The sequence below is a fragment of the Myotis davidii genome, unplaced genomic scaffold (genome assembly GCF_000327345.1).
Source record: "Myotis davidii unplaced genomic scaffold, ASM32734v1 scaffold1413, whole genome shotgun sequence".
Classification (NCBI taxonomy): domain Eukaryota; kingdom Metazoa; phylum Chordata; class Mammalia; order Chiroptera; family Vespertilionidae; genus Myotis; species Myotis davidii.
Genome location: NW_006286970.1, coordinates 690,273 through 707,106, shown reverse-complemented (window position 1 = coordinate 707,106; position 16,834 = coordinate 690,273). Strand labels below are relative to the sequence as shown.

Below are 16,834 nucleotides of genomic sequence, written 5' to 3'. Positions count from 1 at the left end.
CTATCATACTTTAAATGTATCATGTATTTCCTGACACTCTTCTGCCTGCAACCTCTGGAGGTCTCAAGTAGGTTCAGAGGGCTTCAGTACTGGGCTGGCACTGAGCTAAGATGATGTTGTATATCATTAAGTGGTACCGACTTCCTTGCTCTGGTAGAAAGGTATAAGCTGTGAACATGGTAAAAACCATGTTCCATTTGGAAAAATCCATTTGGATTTTTCTCAAACTCAAAATTTTTAAAACTAGGCCTATTATCTCCCCTGCTCTCTCTCTTCAAATCTGCTTGTCTTCCAATATTTTCCAATTTACTTGTGGATACCACTATCTGCCACTCATCTAAGCAATATAGTCTAGTTCAGTCAATTTTATCTCCTAAATATCCCTTGAAATCTGTCCTTCTCGGTTCTATTTCCATCATCACTGCTATAGTTGGATCCTCATAATTTCTCTCAATAAAATACAGTAGCTTCGTTGTCTTTCTCTTGCCTCCAGACTCACTGTTCAAATCCACCTATCCACCACTGCTCTTGTGATCTTTCTAAAATGTGAATGTGAACGTGTCACTCCTCTGTGGAAAATTCTTCAGAGGTCCCCTATTGCCGAATGGTTTGTCTTAGTCTTCATAATGGTACATATAAGATATCCATAATCTGATTTATGCTTTTTACTTTGCCTGTCTATGTCACTTTAAGCTGTGAGAGGGCCATGAGCATTTGTCTTGCTACCTTGATATTATTCTTAGTGTCAAGCCTAGAGCCTGACACCTAATAGATAACTACTAAATAGAAACATCACTGCCTCATGTGTCATGCTTCTGATTTATAGACCCTTTTAGCAAGCCAGTCTGAAGGGTGTTTTTTGTTTTGTTTTGTTTTTTTGGCAGTAACGTAAGTGTATCCTCCTCTCGAACTCTAGGCTAGTTACTACTATTTACTCATTTATTCACACATTCATTCATCTTGTAAATACCACCATCTAACACTGTGACTGCAACTGAGTAGGTTCTCTGAATGAATAAATAAAAACAAACTCAGAAGTGTGGCCTAAGAGATAACACATACTTGAGGAACTGACCAATATAAGAGGAAATGCAATAGAAGAGGCCAAGATATGCTATATCTTGCCCTTCCCAAGTCTGGGTACCAGTTTTGTAAATCAAGCAAGACTTGGTAGAATGAATTGGAGCAAAAACCAAACAAAATAAAAGGCAAACCAATCAACTTTCTATAGAGAACTGAAAAGATAATCAAGAGTCCCCCAAACCCCAAATCTGAAAGGCAGAGACCCAAAGGCAGAAATGTAAATGAGCTCAAAAGACGCCCAGGTGTTCCAGGAAGCCCCGCCCTTCAGGGAGCCGTGCGGCTCAGAATGGGGCGGGGTTGGCCGGGCGGGAGGGGCCTATCGTGTAGGCCACGCCCCTCTGTGGGCGGGTGTAATCCGGCCGGATGCGCACGAGCTGGCGCACCCCTGCGGTTTCCTAGGAGATGAAACACACAAGACGCCGAGGCCTCACACCGGAGCAGAAGAGGTAAGCGGCCGGCGCGGCAGGTATTCCTGAGCCGGCTGCGGGGCCTCCACCCTCCACCCAGCCCAGTTCAAATCTGTCGTGCGAGGCCGGCCCGACATGTCCCATCGACGCCCAATCCGCTCCTAGACAGGGAGGTTTGGTCCAGGTGGGACGGTGACGGCGGGACACCCATGATCTGAGGGACCCCTCCCCTCCCCCCCCCCACACACACATCTCCGCCTACTGCTTGGCTCAGGTGGGCGGGGGGGGGGGGTTACTTTTCCCCCCCCACACACACACTCACACACACACATCTCCGCCTACTGCTTGGCTCAGGTGGGCGGGGCGGGGGGGGAATTACTTTCAGGAGTGAAGGCGGGCGGGGTCTCGCGAAGGCAGCGAATTGAGTTCAGATTACGTACTACAAAATTAAAAAGGGGGAAGAAGTCTTTTAAGGTTTGCAGAAAAAGGCTCAGAGCATCGGTGTAACGAAAACCGTTTCTTTACTGCAAATAAGATGGGTTGGAAGGTGGGGGGGAGCAATAAAACATGTTTTTAGTGGTTTGTAACCTCAATTCTAAAAGGAAAGATTCATTTAATTGTGTTTAGGTAATTTTTTTTTAATGAGCGAACATTTGTTCTAATGATAACGGAATTCCATGGAGTCAAAGTTATCAGACTTATTTAAGTCAGACAGACAACCCATTGAGTCAAAATAGTGGTGGAGACAAAAGTTACTTTTCAGTCTTTGGGCCTTCCTTTATCTCCCCACCCCCAGCTCACCACTCACTGCTTGACGGGGAAGGGAGATACTTTCTCTGAAGGAGGCTGGTCTTGGGCAAGGATGTTTGATCTCTTCGTCGGGGTTTTGGTTTTGTTTAGTTTTAAAATGATTTGTGAATATTAGCACAACGCACTCATGCTTTTATATTTTAATACGGAATCTTTGTTTTCCCATTGTAAAAGCTGCCCTTTTAATTTCTGTAAACATATTAGTTTGAAATCATTTTTGTTTTGCTTTTTAAACAACTTAGTGATTTTTAAGACATTACTTTTAAAATAATAAACGTTAATGCCAGCCTTGTTGTGATATCATCACAGTAGGTTCTGCATAGACCAGTTGAAGATATCCAAATGATATCTGTTAAGTGACTGGCAGACACAAATCTTACCCTCCTTTTGCCCTCTATGTTAATCTTCTTTAATCCTATCTCAATCCCAACTTAACTGGCAGAAGCTATTCAGAATAAAGCTAAGTTTACAGTAATTGTGCACTTAGATAAAAATATGAAAAATAGAACGGGAGAGAGATTATATGGGTATTTATTTCATGTAGATCTATAATTAAGCCTCTAAATAAAAGTGTCTTTTCCATGAAATCAGAACATAAGGTTTGTTTAACCCATAGGAAAGTAAGTAAATATTGTAGCTTGACTGTAGATAATTCCAAGTTCCTAACAGTTCTGTTAAATTGAGGATCATAGTTACATTGCATGTACTTGTGTTTTGCCTTGTTGCGTATATATGGAAATAAATATATATGAAAATATTCATGTACATAAGAAATCATGTTATTACCTGCCTATTTTCCAGAATTTGCTTTCCATAGGTCAACAGAGAAGAATATATGTAACTTGTAGAGAAATAGTGTAGTGTGTGAACTGGGGACCCATAGGCAGTCTATGTTTCTTAAATTACATATACTGCTTTTGACTAGTAATCAGTTTAGGACCTTGCTATGCTACACTTATAAACATAGTTGTTTCTGTGAGTAGGTACATGGGAATAATGATTTTATTTTAAAATACTTTATGTCTATGCCTCTGCACATTAGGCCATTGTAAGGGGACAGCTGAAATGGTTAGCATCTCACCCTGGAAAGCTATTTATTTTGTAATGATCTGAGTCAAAAGAGGCCTTTCCAAAATTTTTGTTTGGGAGCAATGTATGTAAATTTGTTTTACTAAAAAGTCAGGTAGAGGCATATATATGATTTTCACCATTCTACCCCACCCTCCTCCCTATGAAAGAAGCTGGGAAATGGCCATGTCCAATTTATTCCCTGAATGTACATATTTCCTATCCTATAGCCATCTCACTTGAAACAGACTTTGTATTCCCAGTGTACATTTGAAAGTTGGTTGGTCAGGCCTGGAACGAAGTTTTCAATAGCCACTCTAGAACTGTTTGGGCTTTGAAGTCAAATTCGGAAAGTGATTGATGACTGAATGATCTGTTGTGCTAATGGTAATGGTGCTGGTTCATGGTCTTAATAGTGGAAAAGAAAGCCAATTAATTCCACTTTTACAGGCTGTTAAGTCCTGCAAGGTAAAGTTTTGACTACTATTTCTGACACCCTCTTACCCCTGCATTTCTGTTCCCACCTGGGCATCTCCCTCTTTAATTTCCTTCTCAAGCAACGTGGTGTTAACATGAAAACAATTGTATATGCAACAAATTGCCGAAGGAGAGATACTGCTATTATCCTATTGTATTAATTAGTTTCCAGGGTGAAGTAAAACATGTTCATGAGGGGAGCCCCAGGTAGATGCCTTTCTCCCTATTTTCTTTCCCCTCACTCTTTCTGGCCTATTATTTTTACTATGTCCTTCAGGCATAGGATAAGCCAGATGTAGCCCCAGGATTTTGTTAATTAGTGGACACAACATGTACTTTCCAATTTGTCAGTAGCACCTTCGTATTTTAGGGTAGAGAGTTGGGTTAGGAATCTTAAGGTGGGGGCAGCTTTTGTTGTAGGGTAATTCTGAATGGTTTGGGAGAAAGGAGGAGTGGTTTCTTGAACTCAGCTCTATTGGTGATTGTAAAACACAATAAGAATAGATTGTTTAGAAGTTAGGGACTTCACTAAAAAAAACACACAGTTTCAACCTGGCCAGTGCAGCTCAGTGGTTGAGCATCGACCTATGAACCAAGAGATCACAGTTGGATTCTCCAGGGAACATGCCTGGGTTGTGGGCTTGACCCCTAGTGTAGGACATGCAGGAGGCAGCCGATCAATCAATGATTCTCTCTCATCATTGCTGTTTCTATCTCTCTGAAATCAATAAAAAAGTATTTTAAAAACCCACAGTTTCAGGCTAATGCAAGTATTAGACTGACTCCATCTTTGATTATTTGATTGATCATAGGTAGGTTATTTAATCCTCCTGTGCTTTATTTTATAATTTTACTGGTATGATGGACATCATGTCCTTTTGGACAAGTATATTCTCGGTATTGTTATTTATGCAGTAAACCTATAGAGAGCACCATTTCCTTAAAAGAGAGTATGTCACCTTTAATAGGGTAGCTAGAAAACAATGTCAAGTCATTTAACATGTTGATAGTAAATTGCAAAATACTGATTTAGTAAAATTCTAAATGATTAAAGGAAATACATTTCAGTCCATAGTTTAATCATAGCACATAGTATGAAACAAACAACCCAAGAGAGCTTTCAAAATTATATTTCCTTATGCAGATAAAGTAAAAATTAATAAAAGCAAATACATGTTTTGTCAGGTACCCTGCAGAGGGATATTACCTTTTTCTATATTATTATCTTAATATTTAGAATCTATGTATAATGTAAAGGCCACTTGCAAAAAAACTACATAAATGGAATCATTTGCTGGCATTTGATAAAACCATTTGCTTTGACTTAAGCTGAGAAAAAATGAAGGAACTCCTAAATAGAACTGGAAGCTACTATCATGATCTTATTCTCAAGATCTTGGCCACAGAGTTAACATAGCCTAAGTGATTTCCCTTGTGGCTTTGAAAGGGTCGAAATCATGTATGAAGTAAAATAAATGATAAATTAATACATACTCCCTATTATTGAAAAGCCCCAAAGGGTTCTTCCAAAGTTTCCTGTGAATACATACATTTCTGAATGTAGGAAACAACTAGTTTCACTATACTTCTCTATACTTGTTCTTTCTCCAGAAAACCTGTCATTGGAAAACTTAGTTACTTTGAGAACGACATCACATCCTTATTGATCCTAAATTTATGCATGTAATAGACAAACAATTTCAATGATTTGACGTGATTTTGTAGAAATAAAACAGTGCTACAATGAAATTAATGAAGTACCAACTTATAAAAGGCATTTTATTTATTTTTATTTTTTCTAAAAGGCATTTTGAAACACTCTTATAATGGTGCCAAAATTCTGCAATAAGTATAAAGCCTTGTAAATAATAGAGATATTAAAAAGCAAAATAAGAATGAAAAATAGGTATGAATTAAGAAATAATTCCTTGAAATGTGAACTATGAGAGATCAATGGAGGAAACAAATGTAATGCAGTAAACACTAAGGCTAGTGCTTTGTTTTTCTGTAATTATAGTAATGAAATCAGAGTCTATCGAAACCTGTACCCTTCAAATATATGCAGGTCCACAATCCCTTATTTGTAGTTTTAAAATTCACAAAATTCTGAAAAATGAAAATTTAAAAATAAATTTGTGCAAACTCATTTGCAACAAAATATGACCTGAATGATGTGAGGCCATTCATAGTCTTTATTTATTTTACTTAGTATACTTTTCATACATTTTCCTGTAGGTATGGTTAAGAGGCTAATGGGAGGCATTATATAACATATGGTATATGTAGCATATTACTTTTCTAAAACATGAAAATTCCTGGATTCCAAACAAATCTGGCCTAGGAGTTTCACGTAAGGGATTGTGGGTCAGATTAAATATGATGCAGACATTGATTCAAATAATTGATATAGTATAGATGTCTGACTTTCCAAGGTCTGTTTTGGAATAAGATAGATTATATTCAATAAAAAAGGAATCACACACATCATTTGGCCGATATTTATTGAACATTCATGGGATAGATAGCACCATACCATGTAAATGAAGCAATCGCCAAATGAGTGTTATTCTGCTACATGTGAACGTCATTCTAAAAGGCACAAATGATTTGCTACAAATATATTGGTATTTATAGCAATTTATTATTATTTAGAATCTCCCCCTGTGCTATAGGTTAACAGTAACTTTTTAAAGAGTTTCTTTAATGAAAATTGTTTTTATTTTTATAGGGTGTTCATAAGAATGGATGCACTGTTTCCTTGCCACATTCTTTATTGCTGTAGCTCATGAACCTACATAATCTTGGGGAAGAGCCTATGTTTAATGATGACAAACCTGTTACCAGTATAGCAACAACAGTCTACCAGCAAAAACAAATAAAAATAAAGAAGCATTTAAATTTATTTTCAACAAAGAAGCCATTGCAATCAACAACTTCTGCTGCATTATTTTTCCAAGATGAACCGGTACACGACCATGCGACAGCTGGGGGATGGCACCTATGGGAGTGTGCTGATGGGCAAGAGTAACGAATCTGGGGAGCTGGTGGCCATTAAAAGGTACCATATAGGAAGGACCCTGCAAAGTTTACCTTTGAAACCAACCCATCTTTCTTTTCCTTCGTGTGCTTGCGAACACATCTTATATAGACCATCGTATATTTTAGTACATCTAGTATTTATTGAGTGCTGAACTAAGCAGTTTACAATAAGCTTTTCTTATGCAGTAGTTTCTACTTTATAGCTAAGGAATTTAAGGCACAAAGAGGTTATTAAGTAATCTCTCCAAGGTCATATAATCAGTGAGCTGCTGAGTGAGGATTTGAATCCAGGCAGTACAGTTCCACACCTACATTCTTGACTACCATGATGTGCTGCTAATTCTTTATGCTGCCTTTCCTTTATTTATTTCCGTATCCCTGTGTATTACACTCTTGTAGAGGCTCAGAATAATCCCTATGGGTTAGTTTAATAAATAAGGAAAACCCTAAGCTTCCCTGAAATCTTCTAGGACAGTGATGGCGAACCTTTTGAGCTCGGCGTGTCAGCATTTTGAAAAACCCTAACTTAACTCTGGTGCTGTGTCACATATAGAAATTTTTTGATACTTGCAACCATAGTCAAACAAAGACGTATATTTTTGATATTTATTTTATATATTTAAATGCCATTTAACAAAGAAAAATCAACCAAAAAAATGAGTTCGCGTGTCACCTCTGACACGCATGTCATAGGTTCGCCATCACTGTTCTAGGACATCTCAATAGGAAATTACAATACTACATGAAAACAGTAGGGCATATAGGGTTTTCATTTTTCCTTATCCAGCCTTGTAATTTCTACACCTGATGAAACATTTTTTAGAACATGAATCCTATTTTTTCTTGTCTCTTATTTTGTATGGTGACTAAAAATCCATTCATATAAATAATATAATCTCTATCTATGCTATATATATAGTGGAATTACCTTATTACCCTAAATTCACTTTTTATAGATTTATCGCTAATGGTAACCAACGTTAGCATGGGAGAGGGTAAGTAAAAACAAAATTCAAGAAAACTATTTCTAAAGTTTGGTTACTTCTGAATTATTGTTGATTTAAATAAATCAGTTAACTTTATGGGCATCTTGTTTAAAGCTGAGGTAATGATATACAAGTTGTCAGACAAAATATCTCACTAAATTTGCTGCCAAAATGTGTCATTTCTCTCCCTACTCCATCTAATTATAGTATTTCATATTTATGTTTTAAGTTCTAGAAAGAGGAGGGGACTTTTGGAAGGAGCCCTTCTAGAGAAGCACAATAAAACTGAGTAGAGAAATGTAAGAATTCATCTAGAAAGGAAGATTAATTCTTTCACCTTTGTGTTAAAACAGAATTTCAGATATGACATAGTTGTGAACTTATACCAAATAGCCTTGAGATATATAGAAAGGAGGTGATTTGTTTTTAAAGAGAAGGGAAGAGAGATAACATAGCTTGCCCAAAGTGAACTAATAACAGTAAGAAAGCCAATGGTGTAATTTGTGTTTTCAAGTTCTTAGTCCCCGTACACTAAACTAACTTTTTTAAATTTCAGGATGAAGAGAAAGTTCTATTCTTGGGATGAATGTATGAACTTGAGAGAAGTTAAGGTAAAATCCTAGAGGTGAAAAGAACAGGAGAAGGCCTTAGCTCTACCCCACACCTCTCTCATTTCTGTTTCAAAAAGTGGCTAAGGAGACTATTCTTCTCTGTAGAAAGCAGTATAACGATAATTATATTTCTTACTTTTCCTTTATCTTTCTAAGGTAATTTTTCACTTCTCATCAGAATGTCAGTTGAGAACAGAAAATAACTATAACCATATATTTGAAAGTACACTCTCACTTGTAAAAGAGCATTTTAACTTTTTAATTCACTATATACCATTTCTTTATATTTTATGCTGTATGACTTCTGTAAATTTTTTGGAGACTTTTGCATGGGATTTTAGATAGTTAAATCAGAACAAAGGTAAACCTAGTTAATAGACTGAGAAAAAAGTGACATATTGTTGACTTGGTTTATTTTCACACTTACATTCATTGCTTAAAACAATTTACTGCTTACTTTAAGTAGGTGTTCTAAGATGTTTTTAGATGTAAATATTGTAGATGTTAAAACTTAATGCATTAATGAATTGATCATTATCATACCTAGCATTGATGACATTTTGCCAACTTCTATAACTTTGCTATAAGAATGTTATTGCTTATTTGCTGTGTTGTAGTCTCTGAAGAAACTTAATCATGCCAACGTGATTAAACTAAAAGAAGTTATCAGAGAAAATGACCATCTTTATTTTATATTTGAATATATGAAAGAAAACCTCTATCAATTAATGAAAGACAGGTATGTCTGTATTTTATGAAAATTATATTTCCCCCATTATCTCCTCCATAAATTTCAAATCCCTTCAATATGTCACACTTTAAAATGTACAGATTTGCCCTAACCGGTTTGGCTCAGTGGATATAGCGTCGGCCTGCGGACTCAAGGGTCCCAGGTTCGATTCCGGTCAAGGGCAGGTACCTGGGTTGTGGGCACATCCCCAGTAGGGAGTGTGCAGGAGGCAGCTGAATCGATGTTTCTCTCTCATCGATGTTTCTAACTCTCTATTCCTGTCCCTCTCCCTTCCTCTCTGTAAAAAAATCAATAAAATATATATATATTTTTTTAAAAAATGTACAGATTTATCTCTCCAAAAGGTGGATTTAAATTAATTAATTGTTATCATCATCAAAGGATAATATCTAACACTGAAGAACTAGCTATGACATAGCCACCATTTTTTCTGCTGTAATCTCTTAAAAGTCAAAATTAATATTTCATAAAAACACACATACTATCTATCTATACTTTTTGAAACAAAAATATATTTATAATTTAATACTCAGTAGTAAAACTGGTCTTGGGCAAAATTGAGAAAATTATCTTCATTGCTCTCCCAAGTATCTTGTGAAAGGTTAATGAAAGGATGGAGGGAGGAATGGGTAGCTTTCTAAAAAGGATTTAATAAACTCATTAATTAGAATGCTTAAGTGAATGATAAAATTTAATGTTGCCCATCCCAAGGAAATTCTCATTTTAATTTTTAAGCCTATGAACGGAATCTAAAGAGGGAAAGCTTCGGTCATCGCCATGAGCTTGGGAGGATAATATATTTTTTTAATTTATTGTTATTGACTTCAGAGAGGGAGGGAGAGGGAGACAGAGAGGTGAAATATCAATGAGGAGAGAGAATCATTGATTGGCTGCCTTCTGTTTGCCCGCCCCCCACCCCTGGGGATTGTACCCACAACCTGCAACCTGGGCATGTGCCCTGACCATAGAATCGAACTGTGACCTCCTGGTTCACAGGTTGATGCTCAACCATAGAGCCACACAGGCAGGGTGGGGAGGATAATATTTTGGAGGTAGCTGACAGTCACATCTGGGAGATTAATGTCCAAAATTTTGCCTGCTTTTAAAGCCAGAGTTGAACAAATGATCTTCAAATACTTTAGAAATAAATTTACCAGTAGAATGATGTTGATTTCTTTTTGATATTTCTTTCATACATACATATACTCAAGGCCTCAGGATGATGAGGGAATTTTTCTTTAATCATATTTTTCCGTCTTTCAGAAAAAAATACTGATTGAATGCCTATGATTTTCCAGGCTGATATCATCATAACATTAATAGCAGTTAAAGTAAAAGTAAAGATTTCTGCCTCCCAAATCAGTATTTATTTTCTAGAGTTCTTTCTAGCCCTTCTATACAAGCATGCATGATTTTTGCATATTGTGATTTTAGTGGTGATACTATTTTATTTGATTCATTCACTTAACAGGCATTTTTTAATGCTGATATATAATCTTCATAATTCCATGATATGTTATGTTAAATGACTATACAAAGCTTTATTTAGTTTTAAACTATTTTAAAAGAAATAACTATCAATGGTAGAATAGGTTGGTAATTATAGTGCATAATATTGATAGAATTATTTTGTAGCCATTAAAAGTAATAATTATATAAGATTATGAAAATGCTTATAAGTAGATAAAAAACAGAAATCAAAATTGTATCTATGTAACATTGACACAATACAAAAGTTATACATGCAAATGGATTAGAATTGCATTAGAATATGGAAAAATCAAAATAGTTTCTTAATTAGGTGGTGAGGTTATGGGTAATCTTAACTTTTTGGCTTCTAATGATGCTGTTTAAAATATATGAAATGATAAACATATGCATGATATATTGAAATGATAAACATATGCATGAAGAAAAAATTAAGTACATATAAATATATGTCAGTGGAAGTGGTTAATGTAATAGCAAATGAACGCTAAAAAGAATCAACTTTGGAATTTCATTATTCAATTCTGCTTTTCTAAATTAAGTGGAAATAAAAGTGACATATAGAAAATTATTCACTGTCAAGGGTACAAGTGTAGTATGTAGAGGGCTGTTTGAGGTTAAGTGGTAATTTTACACTTCGTTTTTGGTAGCTTAACTTTCTGAAACATTGTTTTGAGGATCCAGATTAAAGGCCTTTTTTGTTCAAGTAAACATTTCCATTTCAATTGGAGACCAATATACATTAACCTTTGTTCTGATACTATAAACCAGTGATGGCGAACCTATGACACGCGTGTCAGAGGTGACACGCAAACTCATTTTTTTTGGTTGATTTTTCTTTGTTAAATGGCATTTAAATATATAAAATAAATATCAAAAATATGTCTTTGTTTTACCATGGTTGCAAATATCAAAACATTTCTATATGTGACACGGCACCAGAGTTAAGTTAGGGTTTTTCAAAATGCTGACACGCCGAGCTCAAAAGGTTCGCCATCACTGCTATAAACTGTACCTTCAGCATATAGCATTCTTTTTGCAAAATAAAAATATTGGCAAGGATAAAAATATTTTGTTTCTTTTAAAAGGTATAGTTTATAAAAGTGAGTTTTAAAAATATTTCAATACTATATGATCAATAGCATTTTTACTGGTAGGCCCTGGCTGGGTAGCTCAGTTGGTTAGAGCATCATCCCATTATGCCAAGGTTATGGTTTCCTTCCCTAGTTAGGGTCTCTCTCTCTCTCTCTCTCTCTTTCTCTCTCTCTCTCTCTTTCTCTTTCTCTCAAGACAAAATTAATCAACAAATAAAAATTTTTTAAATACTATTTTCAAATTTGATCAGTGTTTATCTTTCTCTATTGTTTGCTTCTAGCCCATTTGGTGGGACATTTTGAAATACTATATAAACATATAATACAGTTAATAATGTAACTTAAAAAAATAGGCCTTTTCTCATATGTTGAGAATGCTCAAATAAACATTCTAAATTAATCCAGTCAATCATGCTGAAATAAAGATGTTAGAAAATGTTGAAATTATAATAAAGTTGAAAAACTTTAAAATGATTATTTCCAAAATATGGCATGGCTTCAGGGTCAAAGAAGAATTAATTCAGCATCAATGAATTAATGTTGGTCACATTCATTTGTGATATACTATTGATTAATATTTGCCAGCCTTAATTTAGCTTTTATTTGGATCTTTGGGCCTTGTGTAAATACCATATAAAACTGCACTGTCCAATGCAGTAGCTACTAGTCACACATGGCCATTTTGAAGTGTGGCTAGTCTGGATTGAGCTATACAAGTAAATGTAAAATAAATTACACATCAGATTTTGAACACTTAGAACAAAAGATAGAATGTAAATTCATTAGTAATTTCTTTATATTGATTGCATATTAAAGTAATATTTTGTAAATATTGGGTTAAGTAAACCATTGTTAAGCATATAAGTGGTTCTCATTTGTGGCTCATTATATTTTTATTGGACAGTACCAGTGCACACTGTACAACTGAAGCAGTTATGTCCTTAAAACTCAAAGCCTACATACATGGTATAGATTTGCATACTTGGCTTATCTGATAGTTATTAGTTTTCCAATTTACTTCGCTCCTCTTGAGACAGTTTAGAATTTAGCTATAGAACTTAGCTATTTGAGTTTTTACCACCCAGTGAAACAAAAAAAAATCTAATTTTCATTTTGAAATTTATGATCTTTAGCACTATGACACTGTACAGCATACCTTTAGCCAGTATTATGAGGCCACAGGGGCTTCAAGGGAGGAGGAACCCTCTTAACTGCTTTTGGTTGGTTGGCTAGCAGCATTAGATGACTGTTTCATTTCTTCACAGAAACAAGTTGTTCCCTGAGTCCGTCATCAGAAATATTATGTATCAAATATTACAAGGGCTGGCATTCATCCATAAACATGGTAGGTTTCTTTTAAGTTTTGCTTCCTGCCTCTTTGGATTATTGTCAAGATTATGCACAGGAATTGTATATAACTGTTAAATACTGTTATATTTAGATAACTGCAAGTTTGGAGTATATGCCTATACATACTGATATTTTGTTTAAGTAATTTAGAATTTTTATTCTATATAAAATAAAATTTCTATAATCTATAATTACCTTCCTTTATAGTAGAATTTTTTAACAGTTTGATCATCATCAGCCTTTAGTCTGTCATCATAAACCCATCCTGCAATCTTATTCCCCCTAATTTCACCATAGAAATAAAAAAAAATTATATATATATATATGGCCCCACTTTTGGAAAAGATGGGAATGCTTCCATCTACCAAGACCAATTATTAATATTTAAGTAGTTTAAATAACCCCTGCTATGATATTTTATAGTTTCCCTTGGTATTTACGTTTAGTTGTCTCTATTTTTTTTTTCATTTCATTAACAAAGGTTTATTTTTATATGAACCTGGCTCCTTGCCAGACACAGAGAACAGGAGGGCACAGATAGGCACGGCCCTTACACTCAGGCTCAGGGGTAGCCACTTCATCTTCCATCTTCACCTCAGTAGTTGTCTCTGTTCTTTGAGTGAAATTAGAGCAAGTGATCTTATTTTTATGAATTTCTTATTTATGTAATCTTAATTTATATAGTTTTTTGCATATCTATCAAACTAGAACAATTACTCCAAAAAAGTTAGTACGGTGTTATTTTAAAAAATCAGCGAACATTTGTTTAGAATTGCTAGATGTGTGGATATTAAATTAGAAAAGTTTTTGCTATACCATTGCTGCATTCTGAACATAAGCATTCAAAAAATACCATCATTAGTCTCCTTTCATGTTTCATCCCATATTTTATATTTTCCTTTAACTGTTACAGGAAATAATTTATTTTCAAAAAATGCCATGGGGAATTCCATAGAAGCATTGTAAGAACATTCCTGAATCCCCAGTTGTTTGTCTATAAACTGTTAAGGTTTTTAAAAGTCTAAAACCCATGCTAACATACTACAAACCATTGGTAAAAGTCAGTCATTTGTTAATTACATGGAAATAAAGAGCGTATGCTATTTTAATTTTTCATGATAGATTCCTGATCTTCAACCCAAAATATAGAACTGGGTGAATATATCATGCCACTGAAACTGCTCAGCATGTTAACTCTTGCTATTCGCCTGAGTTACTTTATGCTACTGAAGCAAGTGTGATATGGAAAATCAAAAGCCTCATGGATTGTTTGATTTTTGGAAAGAGTTTTGTTTTTTATAATAAAATACAGGCTAGTGATACAATTGTTTTAGTTTCCCTGGATATATATAAACTATCAGCAACTTCAGAAGACAAGGGATTGAAGGAAGTTAGCTTGGGATTTAAAAATTTCTGCTGAAAGTAAAAACATGAATAATCTAGAGTTAGCTATATACTTGACTACACAGTGATTTGGGAAACCGGATTCTAAAAATAATAGAGCTCTTGCCCGGCCGGTGTAGCTCAGTGGTTGAGCGTTGACCTATGAACCAGGAGATCACAGTTCAATTTCTGGTCAGGGCACATGCCCTGGCCGTGGGCTCGGTCCCCAGTGGGGGACATGCAGGAGGCAGCCAATCAATGATTCTCTCTCATCCTTGATGTTTCTATCTCTCCCTCTTCCTTTCTCTCTGAAATCAATAAAAATATATATTTTTTAAAAGAATAATAGAACTTTTAACAAAACTTTATTTCACTGTAGTTGATAAGCATTCCAGATGCAATATTTTGAGAATATATTTTTTAAATAGGACCAAGTTTCCAATATATTTATATTAATGAAGATGGGGAAAATGTGAACTGTACAAATATATAATTGGTTTTATTATAAGATTTTATGGATTAATGTCACTATACCATCACATGTGTTCCCATTCCTGTCTTCATATTATAAAACTGCAATATATTTCTCTTGGAAGTTAGTGAAATGGATCGTAATAGCTATTTTGAGTAAGAAGTACCAGGTAAACTGAGTTTAATACTGTTGTGGATTTCACAAATGTAGAGCCCACACTGGCTTTGACGGAATTAAGAGAGTTTAGGCTCAGTCTCCCTGGCCCAAAGCTACATGAAAACCCTCTCATGATGATCACTACAATCAATGACCATGTTGCAAGGACATTAGAACACATTTGTGTACAAGCAGTGTGCTTTAGATCTCCCATAGAAATTTGCAAAGAGGGCTTTCATGTTTTTCTTTTTCCTGGGCTTCCTGCCTCATTTTTATTGGGCTACCTTTTATCTTCCATAGCTAACCATTTATTTTATATACTAGAGACCCAGTGCATGAAAATTGTGCACTCCGGGGAGAGGGGTCCCTCAGCCCGGCCTGCACCCTCTTGCAGTCCAAGAGCCCTCAGGGGATGTCCGACTGACAGCTTAGGCCTGCTCCCTGTGGGGAGCAAGCCTAAGCTGGCAATAGGACATCCTTAGCGTTGCCGTTGCTGAGCTTGCCAGCCAGCCATGAGCCAGGCATCTGGCTGAGCGGTGCTCCCCCTGTAGGAATGCACTGACCACCAGGGGCAGCTCCTGCCTTGAGCACCTGCCCCCTGGTGGTAGTGCATGTTATAGTGACCGGTCGTTCGGCTGTTCAGTCAGTTTGCATATTAGCCTTTTATTATATAGGATTGTTTGGTAAATAAGCATTTTAATTATCATGTTTTTCAATAAAGCAGCTGCCAGGGAAGAATTGAGCTATTAAATAAAATATTTTTTTAATTAAGAAATTGGTTAAAATATGTGGAGTTCCATTTTTGTTTAATAGACTTTTCTAGTAAGTGATTATATTCAAGGATTCTCATGTTAAATGTGATAGACCAGTAGTAAGAGCAGCTGTATTAACTGATCCACCTCCCCCAAGTTCACATTCAAAGTTATAACAGAGAGGCTCAGTTCTATTTGTTTATAAGTCAAATACATTTAAGTATGCTAACTTCTTCTTCTTATTGTTGTTATCAGGTTTTTTTCATAGGGATATGAAACCAGAAAACTTGCTTTGTATGGGTCCAGAACTTGTGAAAATTGCTGATTTTGGACTTGCAAGAGAATTAAGATCCCAGCCACCATACACTGATTATGTATCTACCCGATGGTGAGTAGTTTTATGCAACTCTCCAGAGGCAAATGCCTGTGTTGAAGTTTTCCTCCAGTGGATTGTGACATATCATTTGGAGGTTTCATATCCAGTATTTAAAACAAAGTAAAGAAGTGACTTTGTATTCTTTGGAGAAAAAGGATTGGTTCATACCAGGGGTGGGCAAACTTTTTGACTCGAGGGCCACAATGGGTTCTTAAACTGGACCGGAGGGCCGGAACAAAAGCACAGATGGAGTGTTTGTGTGAACTAATATAAATTCAAAGTAAACATCATTACATAAATAATAAAAGAGAAAGATGGTAATTGGCGTACGACCGCTACCCTTTTCATTGGCTAATCAGGGCTATATGCAAATTAACTGCCAGCCAAGATGGCGGTTTATTTGCATACATAGGGGCAATGATGGGAGGCCATAGGGGAAGGACGGTGATTGGAAACACAGGCGGAAGGCAAGAGCCGGGAGGCACTGACCCTGGCCCTGGATCGGAGAACCGGCTGCCTTTGCCCGCCTCT

The 16,834-nt window shown here is 35.9% G+C and overlaps 1 protein-coding gene across 4 annotated transcripts in view; it reads left to right on the top strand.

The window, feature by feature from the left end:
• The first annotated feature begins 1,444 nt into the window (after positions 1–1,444).
• The window catches only part of MAK (male germ cell associated kinase), a 64,180-nt gene continuing 48,790 nt past the window's right edge, over positions 1,445–16,834 (top strand). For 3 of the 4 annotated variants that reach the window (XR_001513002.1, XM_015560670.1, XM_006758748.2), the window contains exons 1-6: positions 1,445–1,529; positions 6,574–6,903; positions 8,427–8,481; positions 9,099–9,220; positions 13,080–13,159; positions 16,183–16,315. Coding sequence is in view for 3 of the 4 variants with exons in the window: in XM_015560670.1 (XP_015416156.1) it covers positions 6,803–6,903; positions 8,427–8,481; positions 9,099–9,220; positions 13,080–13,159; positions 16,183–16,315 (491 nt within the window). In the remaining variant the exon portion in view is untranslated. Of the gene's footprint in view, positions 1,530–6,573; positions 6,904–8,426; positions 8,482–9,098; positions 9,221–13,079; positions 13,160–16,182; positions 16,316–16,834 lie in introns of those variants that run through there. The other variant, XM_015560671.1, reaches the window with a different exon arrangement.